Genomic DNA, 27,350 nt, shown 5'->3' with positions numbered 1-27,350 from the left:
TACAATATGTGTCTGATTTTCTTGACAAAAATACAGATCAAAGTAAACGGAGAAGTTGACATCAAATGTCCTAAAGAGGTTTTGTAAAACAATCACAAAAAGCAACCTTCAAAAATCTGTCATTTTAGTCTATTATCATAAAACCTATACCTTTTAAAAATGTTTTACTAAATAAAATGAGAATTACACCATAGACACATTTGAATAAACAGTTTTTTTTATCGTTTTGTATGTTGTTGTTTTATATATTGTAATAATTGTTTTATTTGTATTGTTAATGTTGCAAATATTGTCTGAACATTCAAGCCTATACAGGAAATTGAACTGAGGTGTATGATGGCTGGAAAGTGCAAAATACAAAAACAAATAGTTTTTTTATTCCTTGTGTTTTGTTGTGTTTTTCACTTCCCGGCCACCGCAGGAGGTGAATTTTTTTTTATGTACACGTTCAAAATTAATTTGACTTCTTAGTCTATTTCATAACATTATATATTTTTTCCTTGATTAACTCAGGACTTTTCCAGTTTTCTGATTGCATGGACATCACAGCTGGCCTGCGTTCCTGCTGCTGAATAAAGGTTCCCTGAGGGAGGGGGTGAGGACCGTGGGAGAAAGGGGGTTTGATCACTCTGAACAATAAGTGATGGACATCGGATCAATATCGACAGTGACACAGCAGCAGCAGGACCTGGTCAAAGAGGACACGGGACAAACTCATTTCCATTAACATTTTTTTTTTTTGTCAGCTGAGAACATTTGGTGTGCCGTTTGTGTCTGATATTGAGGGATCAGTTCTCATCAATACAGCAGCACACTTGTATTGATAAAGCAAAGGGTTAGGAAAATGAAACTGAATATCAGGTTTACAGTGCTTAAGTCCCATAGTTAGAAAATGTACACAATCATCATGTAATCTGGTGTACAGATTTTTTTTTTAAAAAAACGTTATTGATCTCATCTTTTTGATAACAATGAAAAGCATGCAGTTTTAATTTTATCAGTTTTTTTAACTGATAATACAAATATGACACTGATGATATAAGTGGGTGTGTATACAATACAGATTAAACTAAAACAACTCATGTTGTGTAAAAAGTAGTTATCATTATTTAAATGCACAGGTACTTTTTCTGCTTGGTCATTAGGAGAATTCTTTGTGACAGGAAAACTTAAAGGTTATTCATTCTCGTTGAAAAAAATATCCATGGTGTGGATGGTCATGGTCTTTACAATTACAAGTCTGGTCCTGTACAGTACAGTGGATTTAAAAATATGATTGGGGGATTTTCCTATAGAGGTTTGTACACAAACACAAAACCACAGGAAAAGGGTAAGTGAGAGCAGATAAGGCTGCAACAATTAGATGGTTAGATGATTGATCAAAAAATATCAATTGAGAGCTATTTTGAAAATTGATAAATCCTCCTAGCTAGAGGTTCAAATAAAGGATAACACCATCCGTTTCACATCGCACCTGATCAGGGATGTTTTGAATTGTACGGGACCATTTTGCCATAGACATAGGATTATGCCCTTTCTGTGCACTCACGCTAGGTGGCGTTGGACAGACCAACACAGACGTAATTCATGGAGCGATGACCATCACAGAGGAGGGAAACCAAACTACAGCTCCAACACCAGCAGCCCTCCTCCAGCTCAGTAGCAGCCCAGTTCATCTGGAGGAAACAACTATGTGAGAGTAGCGAGCATGCTTTGACAATTCATGTAAATGGCGCTCGTCAAAAGGAAATTATATCAGCGCTTGCTGTTCTTTCTTCTTTTTCTTCCAATCTCAGGTAAGAAGCGTTTCCAATGATCTGTTGATGGACTTTTAATATTTGGTGCATCACTGTGAGGGACTGTGTGCTTCATGTTAGACAGCGGACTGCAGAGCTGAGATCCTCTCTGTCATTTAAAGGGTTAATGATACTATTAACTCCAGATTTAACCTAAAACATTACACACGAATTAACATCAATAACAAATGTTAAAGCTTTTTTTTTTTCTTTGTACATTTAAAATGTTCAATTTCTGAGCTTCCAAAAATGTTTCTTGTCTCATTTGTTTTTAACCACTTTATGTCATTATCCTCATTTCGATGTTAAACTAACAAACTGTTTCAATGTTTTCATTTGGGAAAAGCCTTCATGTGAAACACACACAATAGAAGCCATTGAGATTGTGTGGCAAACAAATAATGTGGGAGATACTTCTGATGCATTTGATAGTCATAGGCCCATAGGTTATTTTTCGCTCAGATCAGGCAGTTACAATATGGACCATGTAAAGTATTACAAACAGTAGTGTGCTCAGGTTTTACGAACTGATGAACAGATGACGTCAAATAAATACATCTCATGTCAACCTGGAACTGGAGGTGAAACATGGCTCAGGATAGATACTGTGGCCAGGATTCACTTATGGTTCCTGCCTTTGGTTTGGGATAAATTCCTGGTGCTTGAACAGGTTCTGATGTAGAATAAGATCATTGTATTTTGGATGTAATTGCTTTTGAATTGAGCTGAGTAACCTGCAAATATACTAGATATATTCAATCATGTCAGGGATGAAACACTGTCTCTCGCTCTCTCTTTCAATCAGTCCACAAAGGTCACATTAATGTAACACTATGTAAGAGCTCATGCTGAGTGATCAGTAATAGGGTTTTTTGTGCACCAAAGGGACTAATAGGATCAACTGTTTCACCTTCAGCTAGTGATTTTATGAGCCATACATAATTGGATTAATGTGAGAAGAAAAAGCAGAAATACTCTATGACTCTATAATACATGTATGATTACGGTACAGAACATTAGATCTCATGCTGGTGGGCCTCCAAAGATTATCCAGCTTCGTAGTGACTTCTAATCTGTGTCATACATGAATCCATCTGAGAACTCAGTTTCAGAAACTTTCTCACACATTTAGACTAGTTTAAAACTCACCTTTAAAGCCAGAAGTAAGATCAGAGAGGAAAATGTTTGCTCCCTTTCTGGATGTGTTTGGGCCTTTTTCCTCACCCTATATCTGACAGCCCCAGCTGATATCCATGCTCACTTCTCATATGCACATTTATCTTTCTTTTTCAGGTGTTTTATGCTTTAGTGAGTTATTCTTCATCAAGGAGCCCCATGATGTTACTGTTATGCGGAAGGAAGCGGTTATTTTGGACTGTCACGCACATGGAGAGTCACCCATCGATGTCAGATGGCTCAAAAATGGAGTAAGAGTTTTGGAGAACGAACGGGTGTACCTGCTCGCGAACGGCTCCCTTTTTATTTCAGAGGTGGAGAACAGAAGAGGAGACAAATCAGATGAAGGGCTCTATCAGTGCCTCGCTCAGAACAAGTATGGAGCTATCCTGAGCCAGAAAGCCCGTCTTACAATCGCAAGTGAGTATCATGCTGGAATAGCATTGCGAATGGCAACAAAGAGGAGAACAAACTCAACTGTGATCGTGTTCAGGCCTTTAACTAACAATGTCTTGCACTGGTTGAATTACTGGGTCAGATTCACATGTACCTGTATAAATCACTTACAGAGATGTAAACTTATTAATTGCAGCTGAGTGTTGCGTTCCTGTCATCTTTGGTAGTATCAGAGGAGAAAGAGGGACAATGTCTTCAAAGTAAACGCCCAAAAGGTTGTGTTTTTTGGAGGGCGAAGATGCCCATTGGTGTGTTAATGAAGGAGCAGCAGATTTGAAAGGTTAGAAGCTGTCCAGGATACTGCCGCTCCAAAGCTAAAGAGCAGATGACCCCTATTCACGGGCTGAGGCTTTCATGTTAGTGCACCCTGCTCGCTTGAGGAATTGTTCTTTTGGAATGCTTTCTCTCCCCCCCCCCAACCCCCGTGCCATGCGAGCTGGCCTCATATTTTAAAGGGGGGAAGAGAAGCTCCAGGCAGAGTTGGTCTTTTGGGACTTTATTTCCCTTCCTCCTCCACCACATGACATGTATCTTGCTGTGCCACTTTTGCAGAATATATGTTGACCTTTTATCAGCATTCCCTTTAGTACCTAAAAATGTGTTTTTAAGATTTATTTTGGGGCTTTTATTGGAGAGATAGGAGAGTGGATAAAGATGGAAATCAGGGAGAGAGAGTGGGGATTGACATGAAGGAAAGGAGCCACAGGCTTGATTCGAACCTGGGCCGCCCACGTTGAGGACTATAGCCTCCATACATGGCACACTCGCACTAACCACTGCGCCACCAGCACCCTTAAACATCTGTTTTATTATTCTCGGAAAGATGCTGAAATCAGTGTTCTAAATCATTTTTAAAGGCTTTTGTTCATGTCTTGTCCTGGTATGACAGTCCTTGTTTCTGTGTAAAAAGTTCCGAAATGTCATTCGGAGTTACTGGAGATAACTTTTAATGAGTTACTCTTTTAAAAAACAAAAATGATGCAATTTCTGAGACAAGCATTTATCGCATTTCTTCAGCACAAATGGAAAGCAACTACTTTGTGTGACAGAAAAGCCGTAGCTAGTTTACATGAATTTTTATGACGCCGAATCTGCAGTGATGTTTGCTGGAGATGTTTGCTCTGTAGTACAGAGTGATGTTGGAGCTTGTGTCACATAAATAGTTGTATTAATTAAAAGAGTGTTTTATAGTTTGACGTTTAAAAGGTGGTAAAGGCTGCCTGTAAGCTTTACTAGTTTGTTTAAAATGGCACTTAGACCTGCTTGAGAGTCTATCTGGAAGCTCATAAAGTTTGCACATACCTGAGAAATGCTCAGTTGAAGGACACGGAGGTAGCAGTGGGGGTTGTTGCAAGTGTGTGCACACACACGTACACACACACACACACACACAAATGAGAATTGCCCTTTCCCAGTACCACTGCCTTCACCCTAAGTCTAAATGACCAAACTTTATTGCAGCCCTGACCAGGTCAGTAGGGGCTGGAGGCTTTGCACACAATTGCTTTCTGCCTAACTACTGTGGTGAAAGAGTGAAAAGCCTTTCACACTGGCCGTTTTTGTCCATATTAACCCCCCTGTTTGCACAAGAATAGGGTATCTTTGGGGGCAATTGTTCTTTCTCATATCAGTGGTCAGAACAGCTGGACCTGTTCAACACTGCATGGTTAATTACTTTTATTCTAAAAGTTGAACATCTGAGCTGATTTGAGGATACATTTGGATTGTAAAATCACAGTCGAATTAGGACTGTTTAGTATGACCTGCCTTTGCAAGACAGTGCCTAGAGATTTTACAGTAATGTGCTCAATATCTTTGATATATATTTAACTGGGAAAGGGCTGTGCATGAAAACATGTTTAGTATAAATATGTTTAACTTCTTCTCCGAAGAACTAATCCATGCCACATTTCTCTTCCCTGAATTTGTAGTCTTTAATAGTTCATGTAAGAGTGAAGGCCATTTTAATACTTTACACTCAGATGTCGCTATGGACCTGCTGCTTTTCCTTTAAATAGTTTGATGGCAATGACGGAGGGTGACTTTAAACAATGTGTTACTGAAGCACAAAGGTGAGATGGGATTTGGCCATGATGAAAAGGAATGTGACACATGAGCCTCACCATGTGACTTTTGTCAATAGACTTTAGATTGATGGGGATTTCAGTAAAGAGATTGCTCCCAAAGATTGGCCTTCTTTTTTTTTTTTAGACATATGAACCAAGTTATCCCAGTTACCCAAAGTATGTAAACTGGGGAAACTTTCTGATTTCCATCAACTTTTAGGATTAGATGTGACCCCCATGGTGGATTCTGACATGTTAATAGTTTATAGAAAGAAATTCCAGGAACAGTCTTAATGATGACTCTATGTCAACTGGGTATGATGTAAATTATTGGGCCTTTGATGGAAGATTGCTTTAACAGCTACTGAAGAAGTCCTCTGGTAGTTCTCGTAGATACAGATGTTATTTATCTCATAGTAGAAGTCATTTACTTTTTTTAAAGCTGAAAGAAATAGAGCTTTCAATGAGGTATTTGAGGGAGCTGCTGCTGTACTTTAAGTCAAACTTGTGTGTCCTATTGCAGTTATAGGGCCTGGACCACAGTAGCATTTCAAGTTGCTAGGTAGTGAGTCTGACTTGCACTGGATTGGTACGATTAGAAACCCAATAAGACGAAAGTAAACGTCTCACAGTGTGAGCTGTGTTGTGAATGAAAGAAATGGCCTTAAGTGAAAAAACTCAAAGCCTGGAATCTTGTTTTTCTCCTCTGCTGGACACGAAAGGTTACCATGGTACCCCTGAACGGCAGGCCCAGAGGTCAAAGGTCTCTTTGAATTGTTCAATAGATGGAGGGCAGTGTGACAGAGCACAGGACTTAAATCTTGTTTAAAATAATACTGGATTCTTATCCTGATTTGTCAGTTGCTGAAATGCTCATCCACGAGTCTACTTTGGTGGCCTCTTTCTGAACTGTCATTTATAACATTATATTTTTATCTGACACCTACTTTTTTTTATGAAACTCAATGAAAAAGAATGAAATTTTGTTAAAACAAAATGTGTCTCTGTACGGATTGACTTTTTGACTTGATGTGCTGATATGGAGATTAAAGACAATGAATCCACTTTGTGTGCTGAGTGGAGGGTTGCTGTTGAATGATTGGAAAACTTTGTGGCAGAGATAAGGGATTGGAGGTAGGAGGAGGGAGGATGAGAGCTTCTTCTAACACTGCTCCCCCACTCACCAGTGTTTTGAAAAGGTCATGCTGCTCATGGGAATGGTTCTTTGTCCAGCCTGGCTAGTGGTCACTTGACTGTCCTGCAGGCCGAGAGTAGAAGCAGCATATCTGCCAGCCAACTCGTGATTGATTTGTGGGTATTTTGTAGCCCTGCATTCTTCTCCTTCTTCCTTATCAGTCCTTCTTTTTTCCAGGGGCTTCTATTTATATTCAGTGAGGGTCAGCGAACATTGTTAAGGAGCCATCACTCATTAAATAATGGTTAATGTGACATGATTTCAAACAAGAGTTCAATTCACTGACAGTATTTTGGCATACCCTTGCATTGAACCCAGACTCACTTGAGGACCATACGAGGAGTATGTTCAACTTTTTAAGGCTGTTCCACTGTTTCAGTGAGGAGTTTTCATCGGTCTCCTGATGGTGCTTAAAGCCATCAATTTAGTGTGCAGGCTGCAGGATTAGGAGAGCATGATCAATTTTAATGTGTCACCTGAAAAATTGGACCCTGGGTGGAGGGTGGATTGTGTTGGGGTCCGTTTGGATCATTTCCATCCACATGGTTGAATAAGATATATAACTGAACACAAACTGCTCCTGTCTACATATTGATAAACCCACTTTAAAATGCCTTTTTTTTAAAATTGTTTGGACTTTTTAGAGCTCCAAAAAATCTTTGTTAAGGTCTGATGTAGATACAAAGAATAGAATAGTTCACTGTGTTTTCGGCCTTGTTGACAAGTCAAATATGTTGTTAAAGTTTTGGTTCCAGACAGTCAGTTCAAATTTTGAGATGACAAGCTAAATGGATTTTCAAGATGCAGTTCTGTGCTGTGTCCTGGCTGAAAACCTGACCAGAGACAGAGGGCTGAACTAATTCCTGGTATTTGTAAGGGAATTCTTTGTTTGGGCCTGACCTGCCCCGTGACCTTGAGGTTTTTTTTTGAGCTGCTGGCATTAGCAGACCTATCGGCAAGCTAAAGTGATTCAAAAACAGCTTCACTCTTCAGCTCACGAAGTGATAAAAGAAGACAGGCATATGTGGACTGTCTCAGATTTTAACTCAGAACATTGCTGTCACATAATGCTGAGCAAGTATACACATGATTCAGCATAGGACAACACTTGTAGTGATGTAGAAACGAACTCTAAAATTCATCCCCCTGCAATCCATACTAGCTTGGTGTTATGTTTTGCATTACTCGTGGAATCAAAATGAACTGCCAGAAGTCATCAGTAGAATAGAAAGCAAAAAATAACAACATTTAAGCCCGATAATGAACAGAGTGATTTTGAGGCCAGCAGTGAGCAGCAGTTTTTTTTGTGGTTTAGATCCTGCAGTTGGCTGATGTCCTGAGTTGGGTGCAAACAAGGATTTGTGGGGTCAGAGGTGAGAGGTGAGATCAGAGGCAGAGTGAGCAGATTGTTAGAACTGTTTCTTTGTGCTTTCGGAGAATAGACCAAGGGATTTATTCTGTTAGCGTTGGCAGAATTGTATAGCATAAAATAATCATGGTCATAAATTAGTATTTTTGTACTTTTGGAGTTAGGAACAACTGTTAAAAAATGTCAGTTTTAACACAGATTGGAAGGCAGCGTTAGCTAATTTAGATAGTGACTGTAAAAATAGCACACAACAACAACGTTAGCCTTGATCTTTAATCTGCACAACATATCATCCCCCTCAGCAAACATCATGAAAGTTAGCCTCCTCTTTTTTAGGTGGAAGAATTTTCACTAGCACTCCACAAGCAGCGATAGATTTTCCACCGTGTTTTAGCGACTTATCAATAATCAATAATTATCCTGCTGTTTGTCAAGCATCATTTGACTGAATGTAATGACAAAGTAGTGAGGCAGAAGATGAGTGTAGCTCATCTCTTGTGCCCTACAGTCACGTCAATTCAGCACATTAATGGCATTCATTATTCATTACTGCTGTCTCTACATCAAACAAAACAGCCCAAGACTACTTCTGATTATATGTAAATTTGATTATGGAGGTGAAAAAATCTGATTGTGAGGACAACTTGTTTCTACACTCAAATGAATCATACTGTGTACAGACCCATGATTCTTCCTTCTAACAAAAACTTCCACAACTGATTGTTTCAGTTACAACTTATCTGTGAATTAATTCAGGATTAATCTATTAATCAGAAAAACAAATTATCATCTTATTATCTTTATTTCAGTAAGGGAGACCATCCCCAAACAAGTTAAATGTTTTTTTTTTGTTTTTTTTTGGTGGTCAGAGCTCTCCTGTTGTTCAGCACTACAACACCTGGCAACACTGCTTACACACAGCCATCCATCACAGCCCTCACAGACAACATTGTGCTTTTATGACCCAGGAGGGGTTTCCTGTGGAATTTTCTCGAAAGCAAAAAGCACTGCAGGGTGTTGTATGTCGCCACGGAAAGAAACTCTAAGAAAAATCACTGATATTAAAATAAATGCAAAAATTACAGTGAGTCAAAGTTCAGGAATCTTTACTATATGCTCATACAGAAATTGTACAAGGGTGATGTTTTCTTTTTGTTGAACGTTGTGTTTCGTGTCAAACTTATTTTATATTCAATCATCATTTCTATACAGCATTTTCAACAGGGAGTGACAATAAATGACATGTCATGTCATAGTGAATGTTTTGACACTGATTCTGTGTTCTGGGTCAAGAGGCTCTGGATGTTTGCAGAGAGGTTGAAGAGTACCAAAGTTGGATTGTTTATCACCAAAGAGGTGGTTTTGTTATCCTGAATGCTAGCGGCAATTTTACAGTTTGAAAAAAATCCCATTGAAAATAGAAGTTATTTATTGTGGTTGATACAGATTTTTACATTTGTCTGATTCATTTGAGAAATAGCAGTCCATTGATATATCTGTGTCTGTTCCATGGATTATATTATATATTGATGTTAATGCATTTAATGCTAGCATGGGCTGATGCGAATCGTTGTTGTTTTTTTGTTGTTTTTTAGGTAATCTCAGTACTTGCTCTCTTACAAACAGCATTGCAATTGATTTCTTGTAACAAACAATTGGCCTCAGGCTACAGCAGCTTTTTAAACACAGAGGTGGGGGGGCAGTACAGCATTGAGCAGCCTTTATGGCACTCAACACTTATATCCTCCTTGGCCTTGTAGAGCGTTTATTAACAATAAGGACTTCAACAAAAACACCAAGAAGTATACAAAGCATAAACATATTTTTGTTAGCTATTTGTTTCTCTACTAAAGGCCTCATTGTAATTCACGTTGGGCCTCATTGGCTCAGCTGGTGGTAGACAACAGCTCAGTTTCAGAGAAACTCTATCCATGCAGGATGTAGCTGTTCCACACCAGTCATCACCTTCCTGCAGCACTCAGCACGTCTGTAGCTTTAGGCAGTGTCTTTTTTTTTCTGACATCTTCTGGATCTGAAGGAGATGGAAAGATGTCTGAAATACAACAAGTATTTTGAATGGTAGGGTTTAGATCTGAGATACACAATACAATAGCTAAATGTGTTTAGTTGTTTTAAAAAGTATTGATCAGAATTAGATTTAAACCAGACATTTATCGTGACATGGTTTTTTGTCCAAGTAGATGTTGTGAAAACTCATAGAGGGAAATACAACACCTTTGACTTCATCTTTAGAAGAAAACTTGTACAAGGTTAAGGTCTGAATGCAGTCTTTGGGGCGGCTGTGGCTCAGTTGGTAGAGTCGGTCCTCTCTCAACTGAAAGGTTGGGCTTTGGATCCCCAGCTCCTCCAACAACATGTCCGATGTGTGCTTGGGAAAGACACTTAACCCTAAGTTGCTCCTTCTGCTTCAGCTGCGGTGTATGAATGGGATTCGTAACTTCTGATGGTCACTTTACATAGCAACCTCTGCAGTCAGTGTGTGAATGGGTAGGTTTGAATGGTCAGAAAACTAGAAAGTGCCATACAAGCTCAAGTCTTGCGGAAAAAAAGACACAAGACACAGTAAGCTTTGTGTGTGAGTTGAAGCTTTCCATCTGTGCCATTTCTCCCCTTACTACCTTTAGAAATGAATCAATATTTCATTTATTTAGTGAATCAGTTTTTATATAATAAATTAGGTGACGGTCACATGTTCCAATTATGACTTTTATAAAATGACTTTAATTAGTTTCATACTGCATTATCTTAACACACGACAAGATGAAGTAACATATTTTAGAAGAAAATCTTCAAATTCTGTTTGCCATTGGTAACATTCAACATTAAATGATTATGTGTGATACATGATACAATGCTGAATGTTTGTTAAAAGTTGTCTCTTGTTCTGCTGCAGGTATATCTTCTTTTACAATCCAGCCTATGTCAATTGTGGTGACCCTAGGCTCAGTCGCCAGGTTTTCCTGCAAAGTCCGTGCACACCCTCCTCCAATCATCACCTGGGAGTTCAATCGTGTCACATTACCCCTCACCACTGAAAGGTAAGCTCTCTGTTGTTTTCAGTTTAACGTCATGGAACTCATTTGGATACCCCTCATAGATGATAGCCAACGTTGTCCTTGACCACCCTTTGCAATGATCAGACGTTAAAGGTTCTGCTCTGTCATTTCTTCTTACTGTTCTTGCTCAACACTTTGTGATATCTGGTTTTCTCTCTGACATCCAGAATCACAGTCCTCCCCAGTGGTGTTCTTCAGATCCATGGCGTGCAGCGATCAGATGCTGGAAATTACCGCTGCATCACTACCAATATTGCCAGCCGTCGTCGAAGCATAGAGGCCACCCTTACAGTCACTCCAGGTGTGTCAAGCAGTTTTTGCAAGTGTTGTGATGAGAGTAATGATAACACATTATACTTTGTAGCAGTTAAGGACTGCTTAGTTCTTCCTTTCTTTGAAAAGGAGAATACAGAGAAATATACAAAAAAAAGTCAGAATGTTTTAACTAAACGCACTTAACATGGACCATCTTAATTTCCCTTCTCTCTCTCTGTCTCTCTCTCTGTCTCTCTCTCTGTCTCTCTCTCTCTCTCTCTCTCTCTCTCTCTCTCTCTCTCTCTCTCTCTCTCTCTTTCGTGTTTGTGCTGCAGCTCCAAACGCAAAGCTTCCCCAAAGGCCTCGCATCATCATAGGGCCGCAGAATATTTCAGTGTCACTGCACCAGACGGCCATCCTGGAGTGCATGGCTACAGGAAACCCACGACCCATCATCTCCTGGAGCCGGGCAGACAGCAAGTCTATTGACGTTTACAACACCAAAGTGTTAGGAAATGGTAACCTCATTATCACAGACATCAAGCCTCAGCATTCAGGAGTCTACATGTGCAGAGCCACCACACCCGGCACACGAAACTACACTGTCGCTGCAGCTAATGTCACAGTTTTAGGTAAAGACACACATCATACAAAAGTTTGACTTGATGTTTTTTTTTAATTATAATTTTTTTTAATTTATCATTCAAAAGGTTCAATTCTAAACTTTTTTCCATACATTTTTCTGTTGTTGTTCTATAGCGCCACCCTCCTTGGTTGAATGGCCAGAGAGCGTAACCCGTCCACGTGCCGGCACTGCCCGCTTTGTGTGCCAAGCTGATGGAGTTCCAACTCCTCTTATCTCTTGGCTAAAGAATGGTGAGAAAGTTCACTCCAACGGTCGGATTAAGATGTACAACAGGTATGTTTCTTTTTATTTAAAGGAAAATGCATTTTCCTTTTTAATAAGACAAATGCTTCTGAATGCACAGAGATTTTAAAAACAGGAACCCTTACCTTTTTTTAGCATGACTTACTCATTTAGCAGTCCTTATTAGTCAATTTTTTTAATTTACATTAATTTGAAACAAGGAAACTGAATAATTTACAACCATGCAAATGGGGTTTTAGTTGGTTTCCCTTTTAATCTGCTCCTGCTTCTTGTTCAACTGTTGGTGCTTGTAAAACGTATTTATAATATGACTATTCACTGAAGCCTCAAGATAAAGCCTTCTTAGACCAAACTCTTCCCATTTGTTTGTGTGTCTGCCGTACAGCAAATTGGTCATCAACCAGATCATCCCGGAGGACGATGCCATCTATCAGTGCCAGGCAGAAAGCGAGCAGGGATCGGTCCTCTCCATGGCGAGGCTCATTGTGGTGATGTCTGAGGATCGGCCGAGTGCTCCCAGGAATATCCGAGCTGACACTGTGTCGAGCTCTGCCATACTTCTGGCTTGGGAGAGACCTCAATATAACTCGGATAAAGTTATCGCTTACTCAGTGCACTATGTTAAGGCTGAAGGTGAGTCACGTTTGAGCAAAAGGAGAATATGAGAAGGGATCTATTATCAGTTGCTGTCCGACCGAGAAAATGTCTCTAGTTAGTCAAAATATTGAAAAAGTATATAGGCCCTGTGTCTTTTAAAAAAGTACTCTAATTAATTGCCCTCCCACAATATTTTTCAATACATGATGGACTGTAAAAAAAAAGGAAATGACTGAAATCCGAATCCTATCAGAATCCGAGATATCTAATTTAAATCTATTTCACTTTTCCATTATTATTCCTTGACAAAACTTGTTGTCTACATTTCCCACAATGCAACAACATGGCAGACAATTCTGTCAGAGATTTGGGTCCACTCTGGTAGTACCTGCTAATGAACACAGTTCTGGCACAATCAAAACATTGTAACTCAACATCCACATTTTGATTGGTATAGTCTCTTTACAGACCATCGACTTGTGGAGTTTTAAGATGAGGGTCCTTTCCGTGATTAAATGCAGGATGCAGACAGAAAGAGTTGTTGTTTAGCAGCAGAAAGGCCTTTCAGCTTTCCTGGGAACTCTTACTGACAAGAGTCACATTCAAACAATGCAACATTTGAGAGAAAAAATCAGCTTGTTCATTCATGCAATGCACTCAATTATAATGCCAGTGACTTCCATTCAGAAGGTGAAAAGTACAGAATTCAGCTCAGGAGAAAGGAACACCTGCTAGATTCTGTCAGGCATAAGTAGGTGAAGGGAAAAAAAGAAGAAAAGGCTGAAAAGTTTCTTCGGTTTTTTTTTTCTCCAGAATTTTCCAGGATGTGTGTTTCATACACTTAACTAAGATTTAATCACACTCTCCTTAGTCCCAGGCTCACAGAATAATTGTCACTGACATTGACTGAGTATCAGTCGGTTGGTCTGCACCTGAAGCCTGGCACTACATGCAGGCTGATTAAGTATCCTAAAGTGTGTATTATTAAAGAGAAGTGGGGGTTGTGAATTGGACAGGAAGCAGGACTTTGTTAAGCATTTCAGCAAGGCCTGCTGAGGCATACAGACTACAGAGAAAGCCTTTTTTGTTTACTGCCTGAGAACCTTGTTTACCAGTTCAGAAATCAAACAAGGTCCTATCAGAAGTACATCTTTTGTTCAATCAGACAGTACTTTAGGTAATCTGAAAAACAAGTGCAAGTGAATGAAGATGAATATCTGGTCAGGTTTTAGTTTCATTGCAACTACAGAAACATGATAATGTTTTTTTAATTATTATTTTAATCTCCTGGGTTGTCTTTGTGAATACTTTTATGCTGCAAAACCTGCAGTCTTAGAATATGATGCAATTTGATACTTTTTTTTTTTACTGAAAAATGAACTTCCCAGCTAGAAGAAGGAGTTCTCTTTTGTTTTGATTTACACTTTAATTTTGAGTCTCAGTTTACAATGTTGTAACTTTCCCAGGATTAAACAATGAAGAATATCAAGTGGTCATTGGAAATGATACAACTCGCTACATTATTGACGACCTGGAGCCAGCTCGCAACTACACCTTCTATGTGGTGGCCTACATGCCCATGGGAGCCAGTCGGATGTCTGATCACGTGTTCCAGCACACACTGGAGGATGGTGAGTCAAATGTGAACAATCCTTCCCACAGTGAAAACAACATTGGGACAGATGAGATGAGCAGATAAAGGAGTGCTTTTATTGCTCCTTTAACAGACTCATGTTTGTGTACAGAACATTTCAACGGAAACAAATTAACTCCTACCTAGAGGGTTTTACATTTTCTGACAAACTAATTTTGCTCACGCACAAGGCTGTGGTGTGTCTGCTTTCCATGACTGAGAATATAAAATGATGCCATATAGCTTACAGGAAAGGTTTTCACTCTTAGAAGCTTCTCTGGTAAAGACAATTGCGATTGAATATTTAATGAGGGCACAGCAACAAAAAACATTGTTAAACATTTCAAACCTTTTCTTTGAGATTTGACAACAACTACAACAAGATACTTGTAGCTGCAAATATTTGCCAACATAATTGCTGCCTCCATAATTGGCTCTGTCTTTCAGATTTGATATGTTACTGACATCAGGGTCAACAAAATCTGTTGAGATTTACTGTATACTTCTAGATCATAATTTCTCTTCTTAAAAAAACGGAAATTTTTGAGATTCAACCTCTTGAAGTCAGATTTTGTCATGTAGCAGCCCTGTGTTGATGTTTAACATTGTCCAGAATGGCCTCATTGTGCCACACATGTTAATGAGATTCATATGTACATATAAAGCAGGCTATATTTCCCTACAGTAAAGATTTCCTGTTATCTCCCACCCCCAGTTGTTTCACGACTAGTGTATTTGTGTCTCCACATAAACTCTTAATGCATCAATCAGTGTCGCTCTCAGAAGAGCCACTTAATGTGGAAGGTTATAAGAATTCATCCGACTGTGATTTAGTATGTTTATGAAGAAATGTTTTCTATTTAGCTACCACATACACTCAGATCACTTCTTCGTTTCAAATTTTAAAAAAAAAGAAATACCAGTCACTTATCGGGTGACTTAACCCATTTGTTTGCCTCAGAGGCTTCTTTTACACTAAACCTTCTCTGTTGTGTTGGTCCACAGTTCCTGTCCGCGCCCCTGAACTAAGCCTGACCAGTAACAGTCCCATGGACATCCAGGTGTCTTGGCAGCCCCTTCCAAACAAGCTGAGTCGGGGAAGAGTCTCAGCATACCGTTTGTCTTATCGCACCAGCACTGACAATACAGTCTCTCAGGTAGAGATACCTGGAAAGAAGACCGAGCATCTACTGGAAAACCTACAGCCTGACACCATCTACCTCCTGCGTATTGCTGCTGCCACAAGCGTAGGGTGGGGGGAGCAATCTGCTTGGACATCCCACCGCACTCCGAAGGCATCCAGTGCCCAAGGTGAAACATTTGAGAGAGTTTTCATGATGTCTGTTTTTGTTACCTGACCAAAAAAACTATCGATTCCCTGTTAAAACAATGAGGCAAAATCAAAAGAAGATCTTCCTCTAAAAATCTTGTGAAGCCATTGTGTTTGTTACTCTCTGACCTTTGGCCTGCACTGTCAGTAACATTGGAAGGGTTTCAGTCATGGGTCGTAAAGGGAGCGACTAAGGCCTCTGGGTTGGGAAAAGTATATGACTGCTTAGAGTCACATCTGAAGCTTTAAGGCGGGGGAGGGGAGGATTTGTTTTTCCTGTCCATCTCTATGGCTTCTTTCTTCTCTCCTAAATGCAGACAGGAGTCCTCTATTTGATAGCTTCCTCAATCCTAAAATAAAAATGTGTGAAAACGCTCCCTTGACTGCTAGTGTTGTTACCTCTGGTCTGTGTTGAGTGTGAAACAGCTGGTAAAGCTTCAGATGATAGTTTCACTTTCAAAGAAAACTGCTCCTCTGGAGCCTCCTGTGTTCTCCACATAAATACTTTTGACAGCGTGTTGAGGAGATTCCATACATCTGAAAAAAGTTCCTGTTTGCTGTTTGTCTTTAAAGTCATGTTTGGTTTTCATTTAAAGCTTTTTAAAGTTGTATGATTTTTTTTTATCAAATTCTAATTGTTTTTTTCTGACCTTTTTCTTGATAGTTCCTCTGGCCCCTAACCTCTACTTGGAGCCTCTAAACTGCACCACTATATTGGTGCGCTGGCAGCTCGCAGCCAGGAATTCAGCAAGTGTCCAAGGATACAGACTCTTCTACCACGAAGAGAGTCAGCAAGAGAGCGCCCCACTTCAATTGCGGGCTGCGGATCATACCCACACCATCGGCGGCCTTGGTGAGTTTTGTTAAATAATTTCACCTTAGTTAAAAAGTAATTTCATCTTACTTCCACAAGGATGCCTGATATGCTGTAGTATTGTTGTGTTCACTCATTTAACATCCTTAGTTCCTTTTCAAGAAAATGTGGTGAGAAGGTTAAAGAGCAGCTCATCACTTTAGATTCACATCTTGCTGAGGAAAACACATTTTCTTTAAACTTAGTTTTTTCGTACTTTCGTACCTAAGTTGGAGTTTCTTTGGATACTTCTTGTTGTGATGCTAAAAAAAACAATACTGAGAAATTATCCCTACATTTATTTAACAACTGGGTAAGCTTTCGTTGTTAGTTACTTTTAAAATCTATTGTAGGGTCATTAGGCAGCTGACGTAACATTAATTAATTGATAACATAAATATACTTTATCAAATGACAGAGACCGGCAGCTTCTTTCCCGGTTTCTTTCTCACCCTCTCTCCCTGACTCTATCCACTGTCCAATCCATATGAATGCATAAAAGCCCCAAAGAATCGTTAAAAAAAGTTAAGAAGCAGGAGCAGCAAGTATTGACAGCCTGGCTCATGAGTGATTAATTGGTTTAAGTCTTGTCATGTGTCGAGCATCACTGAACAGCGCCACATCCCAATTCTATGACCTCCCAACCTCTGCAAAGGATTTCAAAGTGTGCACCTCTTCAGCAGCTGCAGGATGGTGTTTGGGGCATATCACAGCTCCTCTGGCCTTTAGGTCAGACTCATTTTGGCCTTTTTTTGTTTGAGAGAGGAAAAGGGGATCAGGCCATTGCAGTGGACAACTGACCATCTGTGGCTAGAGGGGGTCAACCAGGTGGTCAGCAGCTGACTTGTAAATCAGACTGGTCAATGCTAGACCGGCATCAAAAAGAGAGAAAGATGAGGAGGTACTATAAATTACTTTAGGTGTTAACTCACCACGGCTGCAGGCATAATGCGAGTTAGATATTTTCTTAACGGCTTTCACACCACTAAAGTTCATGCTGGAGCTACAATACTCTGAACTCCTCTTTTATACTGATAGTGATGAAAACTAATGTTTTTCAAAGACTACCAACTTTAACCAATTTAATATGGCAATTCTTTTTGAATAAAATAAAAAAAAACATTTTTATTTAAAGCTGTCCATATTATTTTATTAGATAGCTGTTTACAGTTCTGGGTTATTAGATTTTTCCAATTAGTAAAATGAACAACAACTAAAACAGAGCTGCATAAGAAGAATCATTGTATTGTTCTTCCCTGATGAAAGAGCTTTGCAGGGCTGTGTATTGAAGAGAGAAAAGCTGTTTTGTGGAGCCAGATTTACTATGTGTTTTATGACTGCTTTGAGCAGTGTTGCTGGAGGAGCATTGACTTCAAAGACTTTCATTGTGTTTGGCTTTGAAAGCCACAAAGATAGTTTATTAGCCAAGGCCTAAAGGAAATGCAGCCTCTCATCAACTGAGCTGTGGGTAGAACAATGAGCATGGCTTGTGAGCTCACTATGTTACAGTTTGAGATTTCTTTCTCATGAATTAGCTGCAGCACTGTGTACAAGGAGGTAGCTGTGTAAAATACAGCGCCTGACCTCCTGTGGAAACACATCCTGCAGGGGAGAAAAAAAAACCCTGCTGTGAGGTGAGGAACCGGACAAAAAGACCTCTCAACATATTTCCAATTACAACTGACTTCTTCCAGACATGACTGTACTCTGTTATCTGCTACATTTTGCGATATACAACAAGCAGTTTTTATCAACTCATGACAACCAGCAGTGATGTTGATATTTCCACTCAAAAGAGCAGTGGACAGCGTTGACCTTTTTGTGGATGGTGCTTTCTTCACATGTAAGCATCAGAGTATTTTTGTTCTTCTCTTCTCTGTATATATATATATATATATATATATGTTATTTAAAGTAAATAGCCCATTGGAATCATGTACAAGTCACAGTGATGAGTAAGGCCTCTAGAACCTGCCAATGACTGTAAACATTTGGCTGAGACACCATATGCAGCACGTCACCAAAATCCAACAAAGTAAGAAAGGTTGACGAAACCTGAAGTTTCTTTGCTCTGAGGGAAAAGCAGGATTTATTTTGATAATAAAATCTTGACTTCACTTTGAGTTCGGAGGCCAATTTGGCGAGATGTGCTTTTAAAGCTCACAGCTCACAGTCAATAAGAGAACCCAGCTTTTGACAAGCTCGATTGGATTTGCATGGGAAGTTAAAATCAAAGGTACATTTATTGGTTCTTCACTTAAATGTGAAAACAACACAAGCTTTGTCTGCATACTGAAGTCCTTTCCAGAGATTTTAGCAGGCTTTATTTTGTGTCATCACAGTAACCAAATTCTAACCACTCATCATTCTCAGCAGGTAATCCCTGCAAATTATAAACTGTTGTACTGTGAAGTGTATTTCATCCAATCTCACCGATGATGACCCCCCATGTAAGGCCAATAACTTTCAAGTACTAGCTGTGGGAGCTTTGGACTACCATCTGTAGTAAAACAGCTGATTCAGCTCTGTGTTCAGCTGCAGAAGGACATACTCTGAGCTGACTGTAAAATTATCACATATGATAATCTACATGATTGAAATCACACCCTGAGGAACAGGAAGGTATTGGTGGAGTATACATGGCATGCTGACGTGACCTTTACTCGCATGTGTTTTTTCTGCTTGGCCCATGAAAGCTTAAATACCTTTCATACCTGTTGGCACCAGGCACCACTGTGTGCACAACTGTAGATTTATCTCACTGCTGTTAGCTGTCTAGCATGTTTATCTCTCCTTTACTTAACAAGTGCCAAAGCATGTTTAATGTAGACTTGGAGATGTCTTCTGGCCATCAGTTTACAGGCTATTTTGTACTAAAAGTAAGTGTGTGTGTTTGTGTCAGGGATTTCTGTGAGTAAAGACCAAGGAGAACCAAAGAAAAAGAGGGGGAGGATAGATAGAGAGAGACATGATAGATGCTGGTGTGAGGGTTCATGCTGGAGTTGACATTTATGGCCCCTGTTCAGGCCTGGCTTGCAGCAGCCTGGGGGGCCTTTCGCAGGCCAGAACAAAACCTCAGGGCTGACAGGATCTGCATTTGGGCTGTAAAAATGGGGGGGTGACCACAAATGGCTCAAGTATGCCCTTTAATACAAACAGCATAATTTATGAGAGTAAGGCCATGTGAGATTTATTCCAGTGGGATGGACTAGAAAACATTTTCTCTGAAGGAATTGCATCCCAAGAAGCTCTGAGCTTTCTAAGAATATTACATGTACGAGAACTCAAGTTGTGTATCTAACTTTTTCATCGCTGAAAAATAGAAGTTGGGTTTCCAAAATGAGTTGGTAAACTAATGATTGACTTGTCCCATCAGTCCTTTCATTAAGCTAAAGGGTTTTATAAGATTTGATATGATATGAGTATTTAATTGATTTTGGGTTTATTAAGACCATTAGGTTTGATTCTATTAATTTTGACATGCTTTAACAATCAGTTGGAAAAGTATTTGCCACATGGAGGACCTGTTCATCAGTTTGGGGTACTAAAACATTTGATTTGATCCTCCAAAGTTTAACAGAAGAGCTTCAGGTGTCTTGCTATTTTAAATTGAAAGCCATCCTCCAAATGTTCTCTTATCAGGCACTTTATGTCATCATAAGTGGCATTTTATTTTTGACTCTTAGTTTCCCTGTTTTTCTACTTGTTTCCTCTGCTTGACCCTCCCCCTTCAGAGAGAGCCCTATAACCTGTCCTTTTGCGGGATTTAGCTTGCCCAGATTCCGTGTCAAAGGTCGCCGCCCAGATGTCACAGCTTCCCCCCTCGCAGAGCTTCTCTGTTGCATAATTATGGCAGGCCCATTGTATTGTGGGGCTGGGTAGAGGTGCATACTATGTGCTGGCTCCTCTTTGGAGGTGGACATTGAACCCGAACAAACTGGACAAAAACTCTTGCTAACAAGGTGAACAAAAGCATAACCCCTCTGCTTTTAATACACCAGGAAATGTGAGTTTAATCTGAGAGCTTGTTTTACCTCGCTGCTCCTTCTTTGCCAATTGCAATCATTCATGATGCAGTCTATGAAGTTATCACTATGGTAGTCATTTGCAAATAAGATATGGGCATGGAGGATCCCTGAGCAGCAGAAGAGGCCCTTCTCATATTGCACACCCATGACCTCAGATTCTTTCTGAGTTTAATCTCAGCCTGACCTACTGGCCCTGGTCTGGCTCCAGTGAAACTCCTCAGGGCTGCATGGGGGAGCGAGTAGCTTGACTCCACCCCTCCTAAACTTCTCTAACCTCCTCAAATTGATCCCCGTGGTCTCTCCTTTCTCTAGAACTCCTAAACTTCTCATATAGCAATAGAAATAATTTTTGGTCAATTAAATGCTCTGATTGTATTTTAGCAAGAAAGAAAAATAGCACTGAAACGTTATTCAAACTGGTAGACTTTAGGAAACAGAAATTAAGAAGCTTTATGATTAATTTGTCACCAAGTAAGAGACAGATTAGATTGAAAGTATTGATACTTATTCCAACTTTAGTAAAGATCCATAATTATTATTCTTTTTTGAGTTTAAAGGGACATTTGGTCAGATGGCCTTTGTTCAGACCAGGGTCTTAAGGGTCACTGAGGCTTACAACTGCTGTTGACCGTCAGCTGTGTCCTTCCCAGGGGATTTTGTCCTTCCATGTCACCCCCAGATTCTGGACCTGAATAGGAGTGGCCACTGACCACTGACCAGCAGGCCAGAGAAAGGGTCTTCGTATTTGCACTCAAAAGACTTAGTGTCAGGGTGATGGATGTTGGTGCTCTTCTGCTCTGCTGCAGAAACTGACCAAAGGACAGCACAGAACATCTGTCGCTCTGCCTCACCTCTTTTTCCCACCACACCATCCAACCAGTAAACCTCACTGACCCTACACCCACACTGTCCAGGCCTTTTTCATGTATCAACCATGCTTCCTGTAGGAGTCTCGTTTTCATGTATCAAGTTGCTGATAAAGAAGTGAGAGTGAAAAAAAAATCCTTTACGAACTCCAGTTCTGAGACCACAAAGAGACTTCTTATTTTTTAAGACGTGATTTAATTTAAGTGTCTCTCTTTTTCTCATGCAGACCCACGGAATAAGTACCACGTTAAACTTTTGGCTTATAACTTTGTCGGAGATGGATACCAGGCAGACCAGACTATCAGCACCCCTGGATGTGTCTGTAAGTCCCAGAATAATTTTAGAATCTGAGTTGTGTGTCTGAAGTATGTTAGTAGTAACATTACTGTTCATGTTTTTTCTCTCAGCTGTTAGAGATCGCCTGGTGCCGCCACCACCGCCTCCACACAATGTGTACACCAAGGCTAACAGTTCCAGCGCCATATTTCTGCACTGGGGTCGACCAGCCTTCACCTCCAGCCAGGTGGTCAACTACACTGTCCGCTGTAACCCAGTAGGCCTACAGAACGCCTCCCTGGTGCTCTACCTGCAGACGTAAGAACTTTTTCATTAATCATCACATTATTTTATGTGGTTTTCCTTTTTGGTCATTTTAAGCCAAACTCCACAACAAACTAAACATTGCATGAATTGAGATATTGTGTTCATCTTTTGAACCATAATGTAGATTCATTTATGTGGAAACAACTTTATGTTGTTTTCCTGTTTGGAGACAAGAGATGGACTTAAAGGGAAACCATACTCACTCTGGGCTTTGTATACCTTTCTGCTTGATCTCACTGTTCAGCTCTTATCCTAATCCTATCCTAAAAAATCACTGCATCATCCTTTACATTTCACTTTTTTTTTTTACTTAAACTTCTTTGACGTTTCCTCTGCACATGACATGTGAAGCTCCATACCACCACCTGCTGGCCAAGAACCTTCCTTAATAAAGAACCACTTTGTAGACACAACAAAACTTCATTACAACTGCTGATTATTACAACAACGAAGAAATCTTTAAATTTGAAGTCTGTTTTTTTTTAATTTCACCACCGATAGATGTCCAACAGCTCTGAGTGTTTATTTCAGAGATCATCATATGATGAATTTTCACCTGGCATGGAGCAAATTTGTGATATTTATGTCCCTATTACGTCTCTTTGCTGCAGGAATGAGCAGAAACTCATGGTGCGAGAACTCGAGCCTAACACCAAGTATGAGTTTGCCATTCGACTTCACATTGACCAGCTTTCTAGCCCCTGGAGCCCCGTGGTCTATCAGAGCACTTTCCCTGACGGTGAGAGCCACAATCAAACATTAGTATTCTTATTATTATTAATAATTTTTCTGAAGGATTTGGTGATGGCAGTTTTGAGTTATGAGGTCTGACTGTAGATCTCACTCGAAATACATTAGACAGAATATCCACTACACTTCTTGTTTGCCATTGTTAAAAAAATGAAGAAAAAAAATGTTCTATGGAGTGTTAGAAAACAAAAATATCTGAATTCATACTCTGAGTTTTGTATTGATTTGTGGCTTGCGACTGTTTTTCTTAACATTAAACATGATAATTCAGACAATTACATCTTTAAACTTTACTCTGTTTGAATGTACAACATAATTTACTAGATTTTTTGTCCTCCCACACAGCTCCCACTCTGTCCCCCTCTAATGTGAAAGTAACTCTGATTGAAGTGGACACAGCGCTGGTTTCATGGAAACCCCCCGAGGAACCCAATGTAGCTGTTACACATTACACCATCCTGTACGCCACCAGACATGCTTGGATCGCTGGGGAATGGCAAGTGCTGCATAAAGAAGGTGAGGAAACAAATCTAAAGATATGAGCAGTGGAGGGGAAAACACAAAGACTTCCTTCTCTGCCACTCGAAAGGTCCATTGGAAATCAGTAACTAATTTCAACCTCCATCCTCCTGTGTTCATGGTGACAAGATAGGTTGAGCTCAGTGCTTTTATCTTAATGCTGAGAATGGAGGTTTCATTTAATAACAACAAAGTCTTTCCCTCGTATTGACCTTATTAAAACAAAGATCATTTTAAAACTTGTGCTGTATAAAGAACTGAACATATTTAGAGATGGACAGTGCACATATAGATTTGATCTTTAAAAAATCCAGTTCACTACAACTTTAAGCTCTTCTCCTCATTTGAACAAAGGAAAATAAAAATGCTTTACTTTCTCTCTGTGGAATCTAAATGATGGATTCTGCTGTTATGTGAAGAGAAGTGTAAGTCAATTACAAAGAGACCTTTGAATCTACAGACCGAAATATAACATGTCAGTCTAATCTGTTTCTAACAAAATAATAAATGTTTGATATGACTAGGACAGGAAAAATATATTTTTTTGTGAGGACTTGAAAATTTGTGAGGACTTGGAAATGTCTATCTACAGTATGTCTATCCCAAACCAGTCCTCTCATTCTCAAGCATTAGTTACTTTCAAGGTCTGTTTCTTTCTGGTTCTTGAGATAGCATAGGTGTTCTCTCACCAAGCCAACCTTCACCTCAAGTGTTTTTTGTTTTTTTTCCAATAACAGGGAGCATCACCATAGCTCTGCTGGAGAACCTGAAGCCTGGCCACATTTACTTTGTTAAAGTTTCTGCATCAAACAACATGGGCGACGGTCCTTTCTCTCAAACAGTGGAGCTGAGGGTGCGAGCAGATCTCTCATCTGGTCATGATCCACGACTCCTGCGTGACTCCACACAATCAACAGGTTGGTGACACACCAACCCCCTGGTGTCCTGAGTTTGGGCTTCTTTTTTAACAGAAGTTAAAGATTTTGAAGCTGCACTTTGACAGATAATTTAGTGTTGCTTTCATCCCACACAGCTTTTTCGGATAGCTTCTACCACCTTGACCAAAAGTCAGTGACAGGCATCACAGTGGGAGTCTGCATCGCTTTCATCTGCATCATCATCTGCGCTTTTATCATTGTTTGCAGAGGCAAAAACGGGTATATATACAGCCATATTCCTCTGAAAACATTAACCTGTACACATGGTTAACAGTGAAGGCCCTGAGTTTTTTTTTGTCTGTAGTAAAGTCATGTTTTTATCCCTGCAGGAAATTTTCAGCTGTAAAAACAAATGGTGAAGTAGTGAGCACAGCTGCAGGTGCAGAACATCTGGGCTCTGAGAGACGAGCTGAGAACGCTGACGTGACTGTGCCAATGATGAGCCAAGAACATTTCATTGATAGCAAGGTATAATCGCCTTGTACAACATGTAACTGAGACATAAAAGTTCTGGCATTACTCTGGACCCACTTTTTTAAAGGCCAGAACATGTTTAGAAGGTTGTTGTTTTTTACTTATTGGGGTTACACATTTGAAAGACGTCAAAACCAAGAAATATAAACAGAAATAAATTAATGGAAATAAGCAAGGTTCTAGTGAGACTGTATGTGCACGAGGATTCATACAAATGAATATTGTTTGTTCTTTATTGTTCGTACTGGATATGGCTAATCTTTTTCTTTCGTGAATGTTTTCTCACTTGCAGGGTGGAACAAACCTCATTATTAATTCTCTGGGGCCTGTTCAGTCCAGCAATGAGAAGAAAGAGAAATGGTTTTCCTTCAGTAGTAACATGAAAAAGGACAGTAAAACCGCACAGGTGAGATGAGGAATGACGAGTCCGGCTTGTTAAAGTGACATCAGTAGATTCCCTCATACTCTGACCCTAATCTCTTGATATATGATGTCTGTACGTTACAGCCTTCCCCACATTTAACTTGTGACTTGGTTATCATGTTCAATGTTGATTCATGTCCTCGTCTTCTTCTTCTTGGTTTCTTAGTATTTGTTACGATGCAAAAAGAAGAAATAATATAATTGGGTTTTTTCGTCTATCAGTCAGCCTAACTGTTTAAACATTTCTCTGTGCTGTAGAACATGAGACAAGGAAAGGCCTCCTACCACCCTGGTACCACGGTGTTGACCTTTAAAGAGGAGCTGGCCTTGTCTCCAGACCAACCAAGCACACTGCAGGCGCTGCTCTGGAGCCCTGGGGACACAGAGGGCTCTTCTAACAGCGAGGGCAGCCACGCAACTGGTGACTCAGGCCGTTACTCTCATGATGAGACAGAGATGACCAACCTGTCATCTGGACACAGCAGCCGTCCATCGTCTCTGTCAGGGGAAGACAGTGGAGACTCTGACTGCAGCAACCCTGCTGAGGAACTGCTGGAGCTGGCAGACAACAGCCAGACGGACCAGTCCATTCAGAGCAACTGCTGTCAACAAGAAACACAGAGCAGCTCTCAATCTGTGCTCTCCCTCCAAGTGTGTGGGCATGTGCCTGAGTGTGTGTGAAACTGTGCACGTGTGTTTGAGTGTGTATGAGACAGTGAATGTGTGTTTGAGTGTGTGTGAGACAGTGAATGTGTGTTTGAGTGTGTGTGTGAGTCAGTGAATTTGCATGTGTTTGTATGTGTGTGAAAGCAGGGGTAAACTTGCAAAAACTATCCCAAAGTATAACAATCCTTCAGCACACTATAGACATACACGTCTGTGCTTAAAATATATAAACACTGCAGCTAAATTAAATGAATAGGACAACATTTTGGGAAATCCTGTAATTAACCATGCTGTGGAGGTGAGAGGCACCACTCTTATATCTATTTTGTCAACTATAATACTCGTCCTAGCTGCTTAGCTTAGAGCAATGACTGTATCAAGAAAAAAACATAGTGTGAGTCAATCCAGCGCCTTTACAACTCCCTGATAAGCATGTTATATATTGTTTGTAAAATTTGTACGAGAAAAACAAGGTCAGTTTATTTTAAGGTAATTTGCAGGACTATTTTTTGGCTGGTACGAGTTACTTCCTGGAGTCTGTACAGCTTACAGCCAGTTGTCGGGCTGGTAGTTCACTGTAAATCTGTGAATTGATATTTAACTGAGAGGTTTTTGGAGATATTGAACAAAGATTATATAATTTGTAATTCTGAAATTTTAGAGGCACTGATGGACAGAGCCTGGCTTATTGTTTCCCCATTTCCTGTCTGTATGCTAAGCTAACTGGCTGTTGGTGCTGTATTTACTGTACAGACATAAGTGTGGTATAAATCCTCTCATCCCAAAATGTTAAACTAATCCTTTGATTGTATGGTTGCAACCTCAATCAACAAAAAGTTATTTATCCAAGTGTGCCCTACAGTTGTTTCCATTTGCAAGTGAACTTCTGGCCTGAATGTTTGTGAGAGAGATGTTAAAAAAATTAGAGTGAGAACTCTTTTTTTTAAACTTTTGTCCTCTTTTTGTCCTACACAACAAACAGGAAGCCGACAAAGGCGTCTCCCGGTATAAGCTGTTGGCAGGTGCAGGTCATTTGATTTCTTTTAGTTGGTTCTGTTTTCTTCAATGAATGTCTTTTTTTCTTAAATTTTCTTTATTTGTATGTCTGTGTTTGTAAAAAAAAAAAATCTCACCCACCATGAATGTTTAAAAGATTGTCTAAAATGTGACAAAAAGTTACATTTCGGACATTATTTAAAAGAGTTTGTCACTGGAGGAAAAAGGGAAGCGAGAGTCCTTTTTATTTGTTATCTACCTCTGTTTACCTTTGGGGTGAACTTACACTGTATATTTAAAACTACTTGTACCTACGTTATGTGACGGGGCTGCTTCCGTTACTTTACATTTTATACTTCCTGATGACTTTTTACTCATCGTCATCCCATTTTGT

The 27,350-nt window shown here is 39.8% G+C and overlaps 1 protein-coding gene across 1 annotated transcript; it reads left to right on the top strand.

The window, feature by feature from the left end:
• Positions 1–1,624: 1,624 nt before the first annotated feature.
• Positions 1,625–26,243, top strand: prtga (protogenin homolog a (Gallus gallus)). Its single transcript, XM_079340074.1, has 19 exons — positions 1,625–1,796; positions 3,090–3,392; positions 10,973–11,117; positions 11,303–11,436; positions 11,726–12,022; positions 12,150–12,309; positions 12,665–12,912; positions 14,343–14,507; positions 15,515–15,820; positions 16,504–16,692; positions 21,814–21,909; positions 21,995–22,181; positions 22,802–22,929; positions 23,286–23,456; positions 24,197–24,376; positions 24,493–24,616; positions 24,727–24,865; positions 25,164–25,277; positions 25,553–26,243. The coding sequence occupies exons 1-19, from the start codon at positions 1,730–1,732 to the stop codon at positions 25,973–25,975; spliced, it is 3,576 nt and encodes a 1,191-aa protein (XP_079196200.1). The 5' UTR covers positions 1,625–1,729; the 3' UTR covers positions 25,976–26,243.
• The last annotated feature ends 1,107 nt before the right edge of the window (positions 26,244–27,350 follow it).

Source organism: Symphodus melops, assembly GCF_947650265.1.
Source record: "Symphodus melops genome assembly, chromosome: 3".
NCBI lineage: Eukaryota > Metazoa > Chordata > Actinopteri > Labriformes > Labridae > Symphodus > Symphodus melops.
Note: the sequence above shows the minus strand (reverse complement) of the source record. Positions and strands in the feature narration are given on the sequence as shown.

What these genes read in the sequence shown, in the direction of transcription:
- prtga (XM_079340074.1), top strand. Translation starts at nt 1,730, where the DNA reads ATGGCGCTCGTCAAAAGGAAATTATATCAGCGCTTGCTGTTCTTTCTT. An exon ending in CGGATTAAGATGTACAACAG is followed by an intron (nt 12,310 to 12,664) that starts GTATGTTTCTTT and finishes TCTGCCGTACAG; the next exon opens with CAAATTGGTCATCAACCAGA. An exon ending in CTGGTGCTCTACCTGCAGAC is followed by an intron (nt 22,182 to 22,801) that starts GTAAGAACTTTT and finishes TCTTTGCTGCAG; the next exon opens with GAATGAGCAGAAACTCATGG.